The 20,006-nt window shown below is 37.1% G+C and overlaps 3 protein-coding genes across 3 annotated transcripts; 1 reads left to right on the top strand and 2 right to left on the bottom strand.

Annotated features, from left to right (window-relative positions):
• Nucleotides 1-1,275: 1,275 nt before the first annotated feature.
• Nucleotides 1,276-3,870, bottom strand: LOC102616793 (histidine-containing phosphotransfer protein 5). The gene is made up of 6 exons (XM_006479760.4): nt 3,674-3,870; nt 3,312-3,442; nt 3,056-3,124; nt 2,794-2,865; nt 1,969-2,041; nt 1,276-1,610 (listed from the first exon to the last, which is right to left on the bottom strand). Exons 1-6 carry the CDS (start codon nt 3,734-3,736, stop codon nt 1,563-1,565), a joined length of 456 nt encoding a protein of 151 aa, XP_006479823.1. The 5' UTR covers nt 3,737-3,870; the 3' UTR covers nt 1,276-1,562.
• Nucleotides 3,871-7,341: 3,471 nt separating this feature from the next.
• LOC107177232 (uncharacterized) lies at nt 7,342-8,187 on the top strand. Its single transcript, XM_015530743.2, has one exon. It carries the CDS (start codon nt 7,342-7,344, stop codon nt 8,185-8,187), a length of 846 nt encoding a protein of 281 aa, XP_015386229.2.
• Nucleotides 8,188-12,918: 4,731 nt separating this feature from the next.
• Nucleotides 12,919-19,932, bottom strand: LOC102616500 (autophagy-related protein 18g). Its single transcript, XM_006479759.4, has 9 exons — nt 19,271-19,932; nt 17,804-18,265; nt 17,005-17,418; nt 16,632-16,877; nt 15,701-16,540; nt 15,464-15,621; nt 14,376-14,509; nt 13,465-14,016; nt 12,919-13,362 (listed from the first exon to the last, which is right to left on the bottom strand). The coding sequence occupies exons 1-9, from the start codon at nt 19,442-19,444 to the stop codon at nt 13,358-13,360; spliced, it is 2,985 nt and encodes a 994-aa protein (XP_006479822.1). The 5' UTR covers nt 19,445-19,932; the 3' UTR covers nt 12,919-13,357.
• Between the last annotated feature and the right edge of the window lie 74 nt (nt 19,933-20,006).

Below are 20,006 nucleotides of genomic sequence, written 5' to 3'. Positions count from 1 at the left end.
TTTGGTGGGTCATTTATGAGACTATATTTGCAAAAAGTGGTAATCCCAAGTAAGAAACTCAAATCCGAAGACATAAAATAATACAAACGGCTACATATAATTGTCGGAACATAAACACAGTAGTAGTCCGTTGATTAATGCTGCAAGAAAGAATTCATTCGGACATGACGCATTAAAATTGTGTCAGGATTTGCATATCACGTGTCCCTCTCCTACTTATCTGTACAGACAAAAAATATATTCCTTTTTTTTTTTAAGCAAAAAAATATATTCCTATGCACAATTGTGATGGCTCTTTCGTACGCTCCCTCATAATCGATTTTCATTTGCCTTCCTACGAAATTAACGATGGCCCTGATTGTCATACTAATAGTCAGTCTAATAGGAGGACCTTTGCGACTTGTCGTCTTCTCCCAACCAGCCTTCACGAAAATACCCAGGATCAATATTGAACCAGATTGGGTGATGCTTTAATTGCCTCACCAACCGAGATCAATTAGACAAGAAAAAGGGTTCGATTCATATATTGTTGCATCGAATAAGATGGCATAATCAGTTCCTTCACTATCATCTAAAAGAGGCGAAGACCAGTAATTCAAGCTGGGTGGCCACTTTAAAATTTGGTTCGGTTTTTACCTGATAGTTAATTAAAAAAAAAACAAATAGTCAAAAATCAGATTGGATATGCTCCATTTTCTCAAGGCAATGTATCACGTAAAAAAAATATTATTTATTTATTTTTTATTTTTTAAATTTGTTATACACAGATGTTACTGACATTACATAAGACATTACAATTAATATTTAGACGACATAGAAAAAAACGAACGTAACAAGACATGGCAGGACGATTTAGACGACAGGCAACACCAATGACTAACCCATTGACACACTAACGAGAGGATCTAGTTTTAGTTTTTGATCATCAGAGAGACTTCTTCTTCAAATATTGTTATCTCATCCGGGACCATTGTCCCGCAGAAGATACCAGGCTGTGAGCCTGTAACTGCTGGATCAGGACCACACAGATTTCATAGATAGCCATAACATGCCTTGATCATCTTACCATGTCAAAACTCGATCACACTCTTGAAAGTTTAGAGCTTATTAGCACATCCACACATCAAATAAGACAGATATAAATACTAGAGAGACTAAATTCATTCATTCCACTGGCTGAGTTCAAAAAAGTCATTCGAACATCAAACATCAGCCACATGCAATTACTGGAATCCACACTATAAGATCAGTTTAAACAGAGATACAGCCAAGGACTATTGGGAAGGTTCAACCTCAGTTTTCAGATAAGATTGATCAGAAGATTCAGACCAATGAATAGAACGACGTTATTGTGTGCTTTATAGCAGAAGAAGAGATAGAAATCTTTACTTGCACTAACAATCTCTCCTTGTAGGATCTAAACATACATCTAATACTATCCTTTGACATCAAATCAAAGTAGCTGGAAATCAGAACTACAAAAACTCGTTCATAAAGTAATTGCAATGATAAAAGATCGCTCTTCTTTCTGTTTACCAATAGGGGGATAACATCAATGCCATTTATTCCAAAGGAACTGACCCACCAGCAGCAAGTATTTGTTGCTCCATCTGTAGTAGCCAAGCAAGGAGATACGGAAAGAAAATTAAAATCCAACTTAAGATTTAAAGTAAGAAAGATACATTCTGAATGCAGCAGTTCAGGATAGAAAATTGAAATAAAAACTCCCTCCAATTCTTATTTTCCAATTCCCTAGCAAAACAAATCAAACTGATAAACTGAAGTAGGGTTTATTTGAAATGGCAATCTCAAGCGGAGAGTAGAAAAAAAGCTTCAAAACGGAAGCGACTCCTTTTTCAACATTATATTTGAGGGTAGAAACTTATTCCCCTTGCGGGCACTAGCATTACTTGGATTATTAAAAATAACAAAATACAGTCAGCTGTTTCCACAAGCTTTTACACTTACCCTGAATAGTGTTTGAAGCTTGCTCTTCAACATAGTGTACTCATGACTCACTTGTTGCAGACATCTCATACACCTGCACCAAACATTTCTGAGTCAATCAAATACTCGGACAATTCCATATCCAGTTAGATTTCGTCATCAACCCACCTTTTCTTCATATCACATGGGAAAATTAATAACAGTTTAGCTATTCAATCTCGCTTTTACAATTAATTGAGGTAAAAGATAAATCAAGTGACCCTCTCTTGGAGCATACAGACCCTTTGTTCACATAACCACTGTTTTCTTCATTGACTTGGTATCCAAATTCTCCAAAATGTTTACTCTTATTAACTTCCATCCAAAACTAGCAACTTCAATGTTTACTCTCAATGTAGATAACCCGCCAGAAACAATTTGATAGAATAAATAGATACAGTCCAGAAGGGCAAAAGCTATTTGGCTTTTTTCACTCTAGAGTGAAATCCCACATTACCTGCGACGGAAATTCTCAAACCTAATAGAAGTTAATACATTCAAGCGCCAAAACTCAAAGTTAAAGAACCACACCCTCATATGTTAAAACTTAAAACAACTTAATGTTCGCTTAATTAAACCACAGAAGCATGTTGATTACATAGAATTTAAAAAATCACAATGTTAGCATTATTGAACTTTTTGGACTTCAGACACATAACTCTGCCATCATTTAAACCAACCAATGCAGTGTCAAAATGTATTTTGACAAATAAAACTTCAAGGGTAAATCGGATGAATTGTATGAATTGCAAATCACAACAGGTAAATAACAAATCAAGGAATACAAGTGCTTTTGCAAGAACTCACCCTTCACGGTTTTGGGCATCACAAAAACTTCTGAAGGCAATGCATACATTTTTAACTCTCAGTGCACCAATGCTGTTAGACACAGAAAGCAAAATTCCAATCAAACATTAGAAAGCAAAAAGTCCTTCCACAATTTAATCTTACTTTCAACCAACAATTATGTTTAGCTTCATGTTTCTTCTAGCATATTCTGCGAAGCACATATAACATATAGCAGTTTAGTCAACACTAAGAATTACAAAAATAACAAAACTGCAAGTACCTGGAACTACTACCCTTCAATTGATGGACATGTGAATCTACCTGTTTGAAATCCACACACGGTTGTTCTCTAAACAGCAAAAAAGAAAAGAGGGGAAGGAAAATCCAATTAGCAACTTCTCTAACAAATCAAGTGTTTCTTCCATCCCGTTGGAAACAATAAAAGGTAACAATTTTTAAGAATCGGCTAAATAAACAATTGAGTCAAAGAAGTGAAGAAAAGTGTAACAAGAGGGGAAAAAAAAAAAAAAACTCACAAAGCTCTGGCCATACTGTTAATAAGCTTCTCAGCGTCGTCAAAGAAGAGAGACGCAACCTCTACTACAAAGTCTGGGCTGCTCTCATCTTGCAGTTTGTGCAACTGGCTGAACTGATCATCCACATATCCCTGAACACAAAACAACAAAAAAATTATTAAAAAAAAAAAAAACCATCATGAAAATTATAAAATATAAGTAAAAAAAAACCAGAGCCCGACTATGCCAGAAAATGAATCCTGTTCACAGTAAAAGAGTCATCCTTATAACCAAAAAAAAAAACCAGAGAGGACTCGATGAACAAAACCCATCAGTGTAGATCAGTTCACAGTAGCATTAGTTTTAAGGAAAATCATACTAACCTCGCGGTAAAGAGATGAACTGAAATCAATAAACTGCTTCTGCAACTGACTGACGACATCCATGGTTTTTGCTATGCGTGATGCCTCTCTCTTTCCTTCGTTTCTCAAAAACGATCCGATGCGATTTTGAGAAAAGATCAGATCTTCTAGAGTGCATATATCATTTACTCCCACAACTGGGTGGTTTCTTTCTGTCTTTTTCTAATATATATATATATATATTTTTTTTTAATCTAAAATTTTAAAGTATAAAAAATATTTAAAATCATGCGACTTATATATTTTAAGTTTTAAATCGTTTAAATTCTATGATGTTAAAGTTTTTCAGATTTTTTTAGACTTTTGAATAAGAAAATTATTATATATATATATGTGTGTGCGTGTGTGTTAACATAAAATTAAAATTTATTTGAAACATTTGACTTAATAATATTGAGCGAAACAGAGCTGGCAAGATCGTTGCAAGCTTTTTTTTTCCTTGAGAATTGTTAAAATGTTGTCCAAGAAAGTAAGGGAAATTTATAAAAATAATCATAAAATTTTTGCTATTTTCACAATTAACCCTCTCAATTTTTTTCTATCAATATTAGTCAAACACACGTTTTTCTCCCCAAATTATCATTCTTTACAAACTAAAAATAACTTTCTTTCTCCCCTTTTGTCAAACCAAAGGCAACTTCCGACTCTTGAATCATCAACCAACGGCAACGACAAAAGGTAACGATAAAAAGTGAAATCTGATCATAATTTATCCGGATCCAACACTAATCGGCATCACATAGTGGTATGAGTTATTTTCTAAACTTGCTCGAGAGTTCGAGTGAACTGCGAATCATGGTTTCGTGGGTGAATCTGGCGACAGGTTGCTTGTCGCACCAAGGTTTGGTGCGACTAGGGATGGCAAACAAATCCGGACCCGGATCGAACTCAGATGAACTCGGATGATTCAGACCGGGTTTAACCCGCATCGGATTTATGAAATATCCTGATCCGAATGCATTTTTCTAACCCGGCTGAATCCGGGTTTACCTAAATCCGGATTTTCAGAACCCGGACCTGCATTTTAATGTTTTTAATTATTTAAATAAATAATTTTTAATTGTTATTTATAAATATAAGAGCAAAAAGTAAGTGAAAAAACAAAAGCAGCCCTAAAAATCTAAGCCTCACGGGCTCAAACCAGCCGCATCTTTCATCTTCCTCATCCCCAATCATTAAGGCAACCACCTCCTCTAACCACACCAGCTCTGCAATCTCTAGATGTCTGAAGCTTCTCTGCTTCATCGTCTCTCTTCTCTACTCCAGTTTTTTGTTCGGTAATGGCAGGAGGTACTGTGGTAATTGAGGCTTTGTGGGTCACTTAAGAATGGGAAAGTATTCTTCTGTTTGTTATGAATGCTTTTGTGACTTGTTTTCTTTACTGTTTTAAAAAGGTTGCTTAGTTACTTGAACTGCAGTATGATTGTTGATTTAATGGACTGGTCTTTGCATTTTATTTGTTTTTACCAAGATGCAACATGCTGAAGATATTGATTTTGGAGGAAAAAAATTCGGGTTTAGAACTCGCAATCCGAGAACCCGGACTTTTCCGGGTTTATCCTGAATCGGACCCGGATTAAAAATATACGGGTTTACCCGGGTCCGGTATAATGATTTGGTCGTCCGAGTTTGGAATCGGGAAGGCCAAACCCGGACCCGGACCCGGATTTTACCATCCCTAGGTGTGACAGGTGCCTGTCGCACTAAAACTTGGAGCGACATGTAGCCTGTCACACTAAGTTTCGGGCGACAGTCAGCCTGTCGTACGAAAAGTCAGATTCATTGCAATTAGCTATTAATTTGATATGGCTCAAATAATTTATTTTTTTTATAATTTCATGCTTAATGGATTCAGTTGTACTTGAATTGTGTTACGATGGTTGGTGGGAGACATTAGAGGATGGGCGTATGGAGTATGTCAATGGTAAAAATAGAGTTTTTTTGGTTGGAAAAAATTATTTGTTTGATCAGTTATTGGTAAGAGTATACGATGTGTTAAAAATTAACCATAATGAATATAGTATCACAATGAAGACAACTTTGAGGTCTAGTAATACATTATATCTTGTATGTGCACTGCCCATAGATATATTTAATGATGAAATGGTGAGGGTTGTGTTACATATGGCATCCGACGTAGCCAATTGTGGATGCATTCCTATATTCGTGACCACATCACCTCGAGTTCCGAGCGAAGGTATTGAGTCACATGTCGATACAGAAATTTCGTTTAGAGCAAATATGTCTGGCTATGATAATGAAGAAGAGGTATTGCCAAGGACAATATCGCTACAACAATATTACTCTCCAATCCACGACAATTATGACTATATTGATGATAATGACGTTACATTACAGGATGTTGGAGTAACAGTATTTCCAATAACAACGTTGTTGGGGCAACGGTATTCTCCGTATCACAACAATTATTTTCGGGACAATGATGATTTTCATGATGAGACAGAGGGGGATAATGTTTGTGCAGAACCTTCTAATAATATGAGCACTCATTTCAATAATGATGGTGATGATGGAGGAGCTGGTCCTTCGAATGTTCCGTCGTTTCAGCATGAGCATAAGTGTAAAGACAATACTCATGTGAATAAAAGAGACAATAGACTTATTCCTTCTATAGTTCGATCGAGAAGGAGAATTGACCCCCTCACAAGTCTTGCTCCAACTTTGCCTTTGAACATGGTTGCTCCAAGATTTGTTAGCAGTTGTGACTCAGAAGATATCAGTGTGGGTAAGCTATTTGCTGAGAAGAATAAGTTTATATTACAACTACGCAAAGTTGCCTTTAGGAATAAGTTTGATTTTAAGATTGCACGGTCTACTATGACACATTTCGAGGGTCATTGTTGTTCAGAATCATGTAATTGGCGTATTCGAGCAACTAGATGTTCGAACGAGCAAAATGTTTCTTGAGTGGTGCGGAGAATTGACAATGTACACACTTGTCATAATGAGGTATTGATTGATGGACGTCATCAAGTAAGGAGCCGGGTTGTCGGTCATATTATCGCAGAAAAATATATTCAAGATAAGAGGATTTATACTCCGAATGACATAAGAGCAGATATGCAACAAGAATACGGTGTTCAGTTAACATACCAGCATGCATATCGGGCGAGAGAAGTTGGTCTTGAAATAGTTCGAGGCAACCCTGCAGAGTCATATAACTTGCTCCCTAAATACTCTCACGTACTAACTACAACGAATGAAGGTACAGTCACTCACCTCGAGCAAGATGGAGATGATAATTTCTTGTACTATTTTGTAGCACTTGGATCTTCCATCAAGGGTTTTATGCAGTACATTCGGCCTGTCATTGCTGTAGACAGTACTCATCTGAAGGGGCTATATCGTAGAAACATGTTCGTGACAACATGTCTTAATGGTAACATCAATTGTATCCGTTAGCCATTGGGATCATGGATTCAGAAAACAATGATGCTTGGGAATGGTTTATGATGAAGTTACACGGAGTGATTGGCGATAGACCTGAGTTGGTAATTATCTCTGATTGATGCACTGCCATGAAGAGAGTCGTTCTTAAAGTATTTCACAATGCAACTCATGGCGTTTATTTTTACCACGTCAAAGGTAACATTAAGTCACAGTTTAGAATGTCCAAAGCTCTTTGGGATCAATTTGAGCCTGCCTTTATTAATGCAGCAAAAGCATATGGCCACGAGAAATTTAAGAGACAACTTGAAGGGTTGTGGATGATCCACTCGGGTGCAGCTGATTACCTAGAAAATAATGTCGGTACATGTAATTGCGCAAGGTCTCAGTTTGAAGGTAGGAGGTACAACATGCTTACCACCAACATCGCGGAGAGTGTTAATTCTTTCATGAGGGAACCGCGAAAATTTCTTGTTACTCATTTTGTTGATCACTTTAGAAAAACATTGCAGCAATGGTTTTTTTATAGAAAAATTGTGGCTGAATCAATGAGTACTCGGCTAACAACATGGGCGGATGAAATTGTCACTGAGAGGAGAACTATAGCTGAAAGAATGATAGTTCGGCCGATGTCTCCGGATCGATTTCAAGTTATATGTGGTGGGCTTAAGGAAGGTTTGGTTGACTTGCAAAAGAAAACTTGCTCTTGCAGAGTGTTTCAGCTTGATCAACTTGTATGTGCTCATGCAATTGCGGCGTGTCTAACACACCGGGTGGATTTCATTAACCTTTGCTCGGACTTTTACACTACAAAATGGTTAGTTATAGCTTATGCACAACCAGTGGAGCCAGTTGGCGATGTGGCTGATTGGAAAGTTTCAGATGAAATTCAGGAGATGCAAGTATACCCACCAGTTGAGGCACCACTACCTGGCCGTCGTAAAGAGCTCAGAATATCCTCGGCTGGCGAGGACGTTAACCGACGGACTGTGAGATGCGGGCGGTGTCATGAATTGGGCCATAATCGTAAGCGATGTAAGAATCTCATTGCGTCGACTCGAAGTTAGTTGTATTATTTCAATGATTCGTTGGTTAAAACTGTTATTGTATTTTGTGTATTGTACACTTATATCTCACGAAATTTTATTTTATTTAAAATATTAAAATGTGAGCATTCAAATTATATAAAATTATGTGCGCAAATTAGAATAAAAATTCAAGTTTAAACATTCAAAATACTACAACGGTTTACAATATAATATCGTCATTAAATATGTCAACCGCAATCTTCTTTCTAAAGTACTCAACATTACTAGCGTTAAACTCTAATCTAAGTCCGAACATTAAATACATCGTAACCATTAATACAAAAACACCGCAATCACCAGTTCCGGGCTCTTGTTGTGGCGCGCTCTTAACTGCGATAACTTTCCAAGGCTCGGCACTCCGCAACTCAGGTCGGATGTTGTAGAACCCAACATATTCCAACCATCGAGGGAAGATAACTTCAAGTGGCTTGAATTTCAACTTGTATATTTTATCGTCGCGAAATGTGAGTAATGAGTCATAAATCTAAACTTTGTTTTTACGAAAGTCTACTCGTGCTAGTACCCAATGCTCGCCGTCCAAGTTAACAGGGATGAGTAACTGTATATAAAAATTGAAAAACATGTTCGTTATATATGAAATTGAAAAACAACCAACAAAATGCGACAACTTGTATATTAAATGCAATAAAATACATACCATATCGACATCCGTCATTGATTTGGACATTGTGTGTTGTCGCCCACAAAGATAACAATTCAAGCGGTCGTCGAATACTAACAAATCGATCTCTATTGTTCCATAACTGATTCAAGAACACCTAATACATAGATAACCAATAAATGCATAAATTAACAAAACTTAAAGCGATAATTAAAAAAACAGAAATGATATTTATAAGTTTTGTCGGCACGTTACCCAAAAAAATGTGTCAGTATGTGTGACACGTTGAACTAGGGCATTCAGATATTGTCATTGTTTCTCGCTAATCAAGCGAAAATACTCGTGGATATGCTATAGAGAAACAGAAATATTACGATTTAAAAGAAAAATTTTATACACAAATCCACAATACTCAAAGAACTTCGAAAATATAATTACCTCATCACCTAGCTATCCCATCGAAGCTAAACCCAAAAGCATTTGAAAGAATGACCGCGGGTGGTGGACTCTCCGATCCACTGTCATATCACCAGCGAACCATCGATCAAACTCAGCAAACAGACTAGAATCCTCCAATCCTCTCAATGGATTTATATCTACACTCAGATTCATGTCAATCGTATGGTCCATGATTTGGGGTCGAGGTATAGGTCGGGCGTTCTTTCCTCGCCTGAGTGGAGGAATCATGTAAGGATTATTATAAATATACGACGGTATGTACACCCGGTCGAACTTACTAACGCCCGGAGGCATCTCAGTGAACACCTGCACGCTCTCCCCACTAACATCCCCGTAGAAACTATACAATGACGTCGGCGTAGAAAGATTTTGATTGCCCACGTTAGTATACACTCCATAGTCATCCGGGGCCTGTCCATTCGCTAAGATGAACATATTAAACAACTATTAAATTAAAAGTTAAACGAAAATAATTATTAAATTTAATTTTGCTCACCGCATACGAGCATGCAGTGGGAGAATCCTTATTTGGACGTTTAGAAAATGTGTCGATAAAGCCAACGATGGTTTCTTTAAAATCTTTAAAATCCGACTTCAATTCATCCACGTTACGATCAATCTTATCCAGCCATCGTCGCACGTAATCATTAAACTATTTTGTCTTCGACTATTACAAAAGAAAATAAGTAAAACTTTAGAATAACAGTAAAACAATAATGATTAATAAAAGAATAATATCATATATTATTTATAACCTCAGAATCATGTGCGTCATCAGAGTTGTCTGTCTGCTCCTAGTGGTCATCAACAGTCACCTCATTCTCAGTAGTGTCATAACGCTGCTCTGGTGTTGGGTTTGGTATGTCATCATGCTTGTCATGCTCGTCTGATTGCCTTGAAACCGATGGCACTGCGTTGATTTAGGGTTGGTGCTGTATAAAGTATCATTTAAAATTAGTAAATGAAAAGTCAAAAATTTCGATTAAAAAAGTTTGACTACTTAGAGGATACCGACCTTATAAACCCAGTCTGGAATGCTTGGCATGTAATCCTTCACAGTGAGCCAATATCTTCTGCTACTCTCCTTTGAATTTGGCTCAAGGGTTTGTAAAACGTCCCCCAGCCATAAATTCAATTGAAAATTTTAAGTAAGTATACATAACTTAAATTTAGTAAAGTTAAAAAAATAACTAATATATATTACTTACAAGACGAGATTCGTCATTGAAGAACGAATAAACCTCAGCAAAGTTGATTCTCGAAGACGCCATGGGCTTCCATTGCACGATGCGGGGAATCTTCTTCTTCGTTTTCACGGCCCATGTTGACGGCAAACCTCCGATCGCTTTGTAAATGCAAGCCTGCAACAACCAAAGTAAAAAACTTATTAAAACATCTATCAAATATTTAATACTATAAAACTTATTAATAAACAAAAAAACAACGCACCTGAACCCCGGACGTAAAGCCGTAAAGATTGTACTTTTCAATGTTATGATCTGGGTTTTTCAACCGAGTCGTCTTAAATTTCTCGTCTTTCTCGAATAGTGCATTGTCAAGACTATCGTATACCATTTCCCACGACACAAGATCCCATGGGCGGTTTCGAAAGTACTGTATATCATCAACTTCGTTAAGCCAATCGAAATTGATTTGACAGTGATTGTTTCTTGCATTTAGTACTCTGTCCGCAAAATAAAATAGCGCAATCTTTAATGCATCCATCTCGTCCATTTCCTCGAATTTCAACTCCTTAAATAATGCATCGAATTCCTTAACACTGATCTTGCGATGCACACCACCAAAATACGTATTCTGTAGCCTATGCACTGTTTTGTTATCTCTTAGTTCGGTATCAACACTATATGAAAGTCCAGTAACCAGGCATCATTTTACAATTGACAAGCGAATCAAATGCTCACCAATTTGAAACCATAACTGATCCTCACGGCTATCTTCTTCATGGGCCACTTGCCTCAATAAAAAATTGTGCAAAATTACCCCACTAAATGAAAAACTTCGACACTCTAAGAAATGCCCAAATATATCCTTCTTGAACATATTCAACTGCCGCTTTGTTAATTTTTTGTCGATAGTTTTTACGACCGAAGATAAATTACACATGCTCGAAATTCGACCCGGAAAGTGATTGACATAACGAAAATACATCCTGCCTACTTCGATATCTGACGATTCTGATTTCGCCATGTATCTGTAATATTTATAACATTATTACATTGCATTTACAACAAAAATAAATAAATTCACTTGAAAATAAGTAAAAAAAAAACACTGTAATTTGGTGCGACAGAGTCGTGCTGTCGCACAGATTTGGTGCGACAGCACAGGTGCGCGCGCGCGCCCTCACACCCAAAACAAATCCCCAAATCAACATACTCCCCAAACAGCCACCACAAACACTACCACTACCACCACCACAAACACCACCACCACCATTATTCTCAAACTACAATCATTATTATTCTAAAATTTTATTTTAAATTAATGAAAATAAGTAAAATGGCTAACCTAGATTTTGTTGAAGGCTGTAGATGGTAGATCGGACGCCGATGAGGGATGGAGCCGCTGCCTACGAGAGGTGATGTTGCCGCCGATGATGGAAGTTTCTTCGGTTTGGGAGAGACGGGTGAAAGAGAGTGTTGGCGGAGAGATGAGAGAGAGGGGTATTTTGGTCTCAAAGGTTTTTTTATGGCTAAAGTTGATAGAAATTTATTTGGGGGGTTAAGATGAAAAAAGATAAAATTTTTATAATTATTGGTGTAAATTTCTCAGAAAGTAAGAAACTCAGTAATTGACTTTTACCAAACTGGGGCCAAATTCGCGCTGGCGCTTACTTAGTACTTACTGTTTTTGAGTTTTCTTTACTTTGGCTGTTTCTGTTCTGTCCGTTTTGTCCTCAAAAGGATCAACGTGAAATCGATATTTTATTTGTTTGTGCTCCCATTTTATGTTCGATCGGGTGCAATTTTTTTTAATTAAAAAAATTCTCCAGGAAAATAATTTTTTTCCTCTAAAATAAATTTTTTTAAAAATGACATCTTGTAGACCTCTCCAAATTTGTGTATGTTTGCATATGTCATTATAAACAAAATTACACGTAATATTAAAGACAAAAAAATATTTTACTATATTACAAATTTACTATGATACATAATAATGATAATAATCTCAAAATAATTAATATTATCTCTTCACTTGGCTAGTGCCGTTTAGTAAATTATATTCATGGGGTGACTGAATGATTAATAATTTAAAGGGAAAATGTGTTTGTCAAAGTTTGCAATAAAAATTAAAAAAAAATTATTAACCAATCAAAATGGTTATAAGTTATCTCATAAAAACAAAAATGGTTATAAGTTGAGGAGGCGTTACCGTATGATTGGATAAAGCACATGGTGCTGTCCACGACAGGATACATGAATGATGAATCGATAGCCTTCTCGCCACAAATACACCACCAATTTGTACTTTCTTTTGTGACACAACTCAGATCAATAGCTTATATCTATGGTGCAATGCAAAATGCACGTCTTTTGGCGCAGCATTTAGAGAAGATTAATTTAGACTTTAGTCAATCGATAAAGTACCAAACAAGAGCAAAGCAAGTATTTAACAACAAAATGTCAATTGACTTTTTTCTATTCCTTGAGAAACAAATATTGTTATACAGCTTGCAGAGAATTTGTACAGAGAGCTTGATAGAAGGTTCAAGATGGGGAATGCACACCCAAATCAAGTTCTATCAAGAGGTTTAAACTTTACCCTTCACCGGAAGGTAAAACCGTAAATGAATTTATAATTTTCCATATACAAAATATACAAGTTGGGGGGGGGGGGGGGGGGGGGGGGGGGGGGGGGGGGGGATGAAAGTTCAGATTGCCAACCACATGACAGCATTCTTATTCACATCGCGCATTGCAATCGAATCATCGAAAGGTAATACCATCACAACTTCCTTCAATGACCTCAAATCAAGCTTTCTACAACATTTTGGGAGGTGATGACTCCTCAAAGGCTTATACCCAAAAATCAAGCAGTTTCCGCAGATCAACCTGTCAAAAAATTTAATAAATAAATAAATAACAGAACCTTCGACAATGATTAGATATTGTAACAGTTAAAAAATTGCTGCAGCTTTAGCTTCAGTTTCTCACCTTCTTCAAAGAAAGCAAACATGCCTCCAAGCATTTCATCATCTTCCGCATCCTCTTCAAGTTTTTTACTCTCACAGTGGCTATTGCCACCGTTGATGTCGTCGTTTACAACATCGGTTGACTTGCAGAGTCCATTTTGCTCTACTATTTTACAATGCTCCTCTCGCAAAGACACGCCAAGATTTACTGGACAGCTAAGCAAAGGTAGTGCTCGATCCTCCATAATGATGCCCATATGTGAATCATAATAGTCAGCGCCCAACATTGATACAGCAACAATCGTGTCATCTCTTCCTGCAGAAGGCAAGTTACTCTCTAATGAGGGCAAACCATTTGGAATGTGATTGTTAACATGAGGGTTATCATTTTCTGAATGTTCCGGAGAAGCAGATACAATGTCCAAGCATCTTTTATTCAAAGTTGATGATTCAACCATGGTAACCTCATGTCTTCCATTATAAATCTCATTTAGAGTCTGGCCAGTGGGTACATATAACTTGTCATTGTTCACTTGGTCCAAATCAAGCAGATTCTCAATTCTCCTTGAGGAACCTGATGAAAAATTACAAACAGAAGATGATGATCATTTTCAAGGAATCACTATGACCATAACCAGGGAAATAGACATTACTTCATTAACTTTACAACTCCAAAAATATGAGGGCTCAAATTGTCCCAACTCACAACAATAACCAGATTGGAATAGTGATCATAGAAATGAATTAGGTTAATAACAAGCAGAAAGCACTCTTCAGCATTTACTTCAATGATTTACATCATCAGTCAGTGTTGATCCTTTCCACTAAAGGGACAAATGATGGGTCAGTTTCTCATATCATGTCCCAAATTCTCTACTTTCCAAATTGCGCAGTTTATTATTTCCATAGGACAGACAAAAAATAATGTCTTACCCCCCTCAGAACTTTCAGTAGAGCTAAGCGATGCTGGATTTGAGTGACAAATAACAGTCTGTTGCGCGATCTTGTCTTCAGCTTGATAAGGTCCCGAAGATGGTGACAAAGGACGCTTTTCTTCGGCAAGGCCTCTGTATGAAACAACCAATCAGGCACTAAATAAGTTATAGAAGCAAAGCAGAAAAAGGATGCATGTGGCAGGCACTAAATAAATGTAAAGCACAAAAAAGGACACATGTCCATCCCCATGCATAAACATGACACACACACACACACACACACACAACACCCCCACAAAAAGAACAAAATAACCCTCATGATAAGAAAAAATGATGCACATATTCTATCGTCATCAAGGCAAAGAAATCGTGAGCTGCTTAGAATGTTCAGATCGATTATATGCTTGCTAAGTCATTTTACCATTAGCGTAACTGCAAATTAGAATGATATATGAACTCTTGAAGGCATAAGATTGCAAGTACGATATTGGTCAGATCAGCAATATTCCATGCCAAAGTGCCTAGATGTTTAGTATTATATGAACCTAAATAAGAAATGGATTAACCCCACAAAAGAATGATTATAGAATTGAATTTAGCAAAACCATATGATACATTTTGATTATAGAATTGAATTTAGCAAAACCATATGATACATTTCTTTACCTAACATGTTAGAAACCAAGAGATCATGCGTCCAGAAAAAGTTCCAAGTAGCAAAATAACCTCAACAAACCAAACTCTCTGACTCCAAAAACACTGAAAAACAAATATCTCCTTTATTAAATGCTTGGACAATAGCAAGAACAACTATATTATTACTCCAAACCTATTTTTGTCTCGATAACAAATAACTAAATATTTAAGACATCAAGGTTAAGGAAAACTTATTGAAAGTGTTATTTTGTCCAGTCCAGTGATAACTTATTTACCGTAAATTTTAGCAACCACCATCCATAAAGGATATTACAAGTTCGAAAACATCTTAACCAAAACTCTTTTGACAAACAGATACCAACACCCGTGACAACATTAATTATACAGGCACAAAAACCTGCAAGGAGCCATAAATAAATTGATCATCACCTGTTATTCCAGCTTGGTTTGATGCACTGGAAATGATCAAATACTGGCAACAATTCCTTCCTTTTGATCTCAACCTCATGGACGGAGACCTTTTCGATTTCAAACTCTCCAGAAGCATGGGTATTAGCTCTTGGAGAATCCATCTTGAAGAAAGAAATCTAGAGAAACAAGGGAAATAAAATCAAAACAAAGATATATCAGGGAATACTAGGCATAGCAACTTTAGATGGGAAATACCTTAGAACTCTGCCATATTGGTAACCTCCCAGAGCTCATCTGCACCTCTGCATTGGATAAGTACCAGTGGGATCTCTCGTAGGACTTCACAGAGCAATTTTTGAAAGTACTTTTTTCAACAATACAATCATTAATGTCCAGAAAATCTATCCCATAATTATCCTCACAATCAGATTTGTTTTGAAATATCTCAACAGCACCATGTCCATCACAAGTAGACTCAGAAATAAATTCTTCTCTTTCTGGCCAATCTGATCGCCTGCAAACATCCCACCATTGTACTGGTTCTACTCTCACCTGTAAGTCATCCTCTTGTAAGCACATTAAAGAAGCTGCCCGAATTCTTGAACCATCATCACTTGGTCCCATGCCAATTGATGGCAGAAGCTCATGCTGAACTACATAACCTGATGGAGTATAAACCAGCAGATGTTCCAAGGAATTTGTTCTTGAGTTAACATGCTGAGAACTGTGAGCTATAGAATTATGAAAAACAGCAGCAACAGCACCAGATGGCACAAAGACTTTCCCCATTGAAGACGCAGAAGCATTGCTAACTGTATTAAGCCATCCAAAACTACTATATTTTATCCTGCTCACCACAGAGAGGGTAACAGGTGGTGGGGGCAGCACACATTGCTGTTCACTAATCCCAGACGAAGTACACCACCAAGGTAGAGATAGAACTGGAAAAAGGTATGGGTCTCCACCCTGAGAACTAAGCGTTTGAAAGCCAGAATCGCCACCAAAAGGGGATAAAACAAAAACATGGCAAGTTCCCTTGGATGAAACAATTGCAATCCATTGACTATAATGACTGAAGCAAATATCCTGGATTGTCTGTCAAGTAAATCACATGCACAAATGGGTAAATATAGACCACATAAGAAACAAAAAAGGGTAAACAGTTTCTATATAGTAATATACTAACAGCTGATGTTATCCCACGATGCAGCTTGTAAAGATGCACATGAGAAGAATTCCAGTCATATTTATGATTGCCTGATCCACTTCGCATACAAGATGGCATAATTCGGAAGATGTTGATGTTGTTCCCATACACTGAGGCAGTAACCAGAAGTGTTCCACTAGGGTCAAAGCACAAAGCGGATATCGGGCTGGTATGAGCTTTAAACTGGGATATAATAGCTCGGGTAACAAAATCTTTGACAACAACCTACAATGAACAAATTTTTAACTTATAAGACTTAATAAACTACTGCATCTATTTTTACTCACATATAGAGCAAACTTAGTAGGATAAAGAGAGAACAAATATTTTTCAAAATAATTAAAATTCTAACAATTCCTGCGTTGTCCATATCTGCTCCAGCATGTCTACCAACTTTCCAGACTGAATTCGGTGATACTGGAGAACTAGACCCATCAGGAAGCAACTCCTGGCAGTACTTCGACAAAGTTTTGCTAAGACCAGCAGCAAACTGTTTACTATGCTCCATTGCATACCGGGCCACCAAACTACTACCACCTGGTGATGTTGATGGACTAACGCCTGAAGGCGTAAGGTTTTGTGGGCTTAAGCGCCCAGAGTTTGATAATAGCAAAGTGTTGGAAGCATAAGCTAACCACCTTGGACCGACAGCCATTGGACCATAACCAACATTGATCCCCACAGCCCCTTGTCCTGCTAACTGGGGAACGGGATAGGTGAGGACGCTAAATTTATTCTCAAGCGTGAGCGCATCAAAACAGTATATCTGCCACCATTTATAAGAAAGATCAGTTAAGACTCACAAATGTCAAAGCACAACCAATGAACTTAGTCATATGATAAATAGAACCAGAAATTACTACTCCTACATGGGTCATATACAAATATTTTTTAAATCAACAAATCCAGGCAATTGAAAAAGAAAAAAATCGTATTGACATCAAAACAACTTCCAGAGGTAGAAAAGAAATAAAATCCATATTAACCGCTAAGAACATGCCAAGGTAATTGAATATCAAAGTGTTAATCTCTATTTTCTATCCCTGACCATGAACAATTTGTGCTAATGCTCTAGATGGTAACTTAACAATAATGTATATCAAAATTTTAAACAATATAAAATTCCAAAAAGAGTGCAAATCAACACTAACCTGTGTGGCAAGACCCACAGCCACTATGCGAGGACTGCACCTAACCATGCACACAGATGAGCGGAATCTCAGGACATGCTCATAACAGTGAGACTGGAATGAATAAAACCTAACAGCTGTAGGAGAGTTGACACAATTTCCTGACTGAGAGTCCATCATACCATCCCTGACCCCACCCAAATGGCTACGATTTTGACCTGGAGCCAAAGTGTTGGTGTCTTCCCCTGCAACAACCAGCAGGAAAGGATGTAATTTTCTGAATCCTTCACATCCATCGTCTTTCACAGGGAAGGGCTGCATCTGTAAGAATGAAACTGGACCATCACGCTTCGAAACGAGTTCGTTGAAATTAGAGGCATCCTCCACATCAAGGACTTGAAAGCCATTCTGATAACCAAGCAAAAGAACTTGTTTGAAGACTGATGGACCATACTCCAGACGGTCAAAGCCAGCCCATGTTACCTGTTCATCAACACAAGTTCAAAAGGGCAATCAAGAAAACAAGATTTTCTAAAATGACAAACATAAATAACGGTAGCAGATGTATGACACAAAGATGTATAAGCTAAGCCTATATGCTCCGGTGAGATAGAACTCTTAACAGACACAAAAGTTTGAATGAAAATCGACCGAGCACACATTGGGGGGAAAAAGTCTCCTATCAAAAATAAATAAATAAGGAAGGTGGGAAAATACAAATCAAGTATACATAACTTAAAAAAGAACCAAGTTTTCACAATTTAAGACTATATCTCATGTACTTGGAACATCTTTTGGTCTCTTTCACCATCCAATAAAAAACAATCTCTTTTATCTTCTTCATGTAAATGTGGCTTTTATTAGATTTGCAACCCTTTTATTCTCCATAAACTTGTAACATCATCAACAACATCACCGATAGCAACTCACATTTAGTTCGCATAAGAAATTCAAAATTTCTCAAACATATAAAAAAGGCATAAGACAAAATAATAAGTGAAGGTGAAGAGTTAATGCATGCATGTTGAAGTTCATCAACAAGAAACATTTATTTAAAAGAGAAAGAATTCTACTACGAATATGTCTGCCTAAATCAAATGCGAACAAAATTTTTCGAATTCACAAAACCATAGGAGTTAGATTCACACCAACAGATCACACAAACTCCACAAAATTGAATGCTTCTAAGGCCAAAACTAGTTAAGTTCCAAATGTTTCTATCATAATATGTATAGAGTATCATATAGACATAGAAGCTCCTAATCAATCCAAAAGTTCAAAAACTAATCTACTACAATATCCACTCAACAAATACTACACTCATCAGTCTTTCTTTCTCAAATTTCCTTGACTAAGAATTAGAGTTGTAGAACTAAATAAGAGTACAAAAATGAAGTCCAAATATTACTTCAACGGACAAAAAGAGCATAAATTAAACTTAAGAAAACGATTTGTTTTGGTTAAAGAAGAAGAAAACGAAGAAGAAACCTGATCTTTGAGATCTTCGGAAGCATTGGAAATAGAAGCAGCAACAGAGGCACCAGCAGAGCGTACGGTAGAAGCAACGGTGCTAGCATTCGTAGATACTGTCTTCAAACAAGATGATATTATCTTCAACGAATTCGGCAACAAGCCATTGTTCCTTCCTTTTCCTTTCTTCATCCTCCTCCCTCTCCACCAAACAACTCACCACCACCACCTCCTCCTCCGTCCTCCACCGTCGTCGCCCTCGACAGAGACAAACATCTCCGATCGCTCACGATCGGATATATCATCCGACGCCTTTCCGATCAAAATCAACACAACAACAATTGATTTCCTTCTCTTGTAAACTTCTTCAACCACCTTTGACTTTATAACCTTTTTTTTCCTTTTACAATTTGTTTACTTTTAATTTTCTTCTCTCTCTCTCTCTCTCTCTCTCTCTCTCTCTATACTTTCTCACTTATCTCTGTCTACTGTAGCGATGCCTCGTGTTGTGTATCTCCGCCGGTACTTCGGGCGGAGTAAAACCTGTAAGAAAATTTTACTGTTACGGATCCACCTTATTATCCTTTTTCATTCTCTCTTTCATAATTTATTTTATTTAATATTTGCGTTACTAATTTTAATCTTTTAAAAGAAATGCCGAGGATCAAGGAAAAACGGATTGCGGGTGTGGATGCCAACACGCAAAGGCCAAAACTAATATAAAAATATCTTTTGGGGTGTTTTTCTATTTAAT

The sequence above is a fragment of the Citrus sinensis genome, chromosome 3 (assembly GCF_022201045.2).
Source record: "Citrus sinensis cultivar Valencia sweet orange chromosome 3, DVS_A1.0, whole genome shotgun sequence".
Classification (NCBI taxonomy): domain Eukaryota; kingdom Viridiplantae; phylum Streptophyta; class Magnoliopsida; order Sapindales; family Rutaceae; genus Citrus; species Citrus sinensis.
This window is presented reverse-complemented; position numbering and strand designations above follow the sequence as displayed.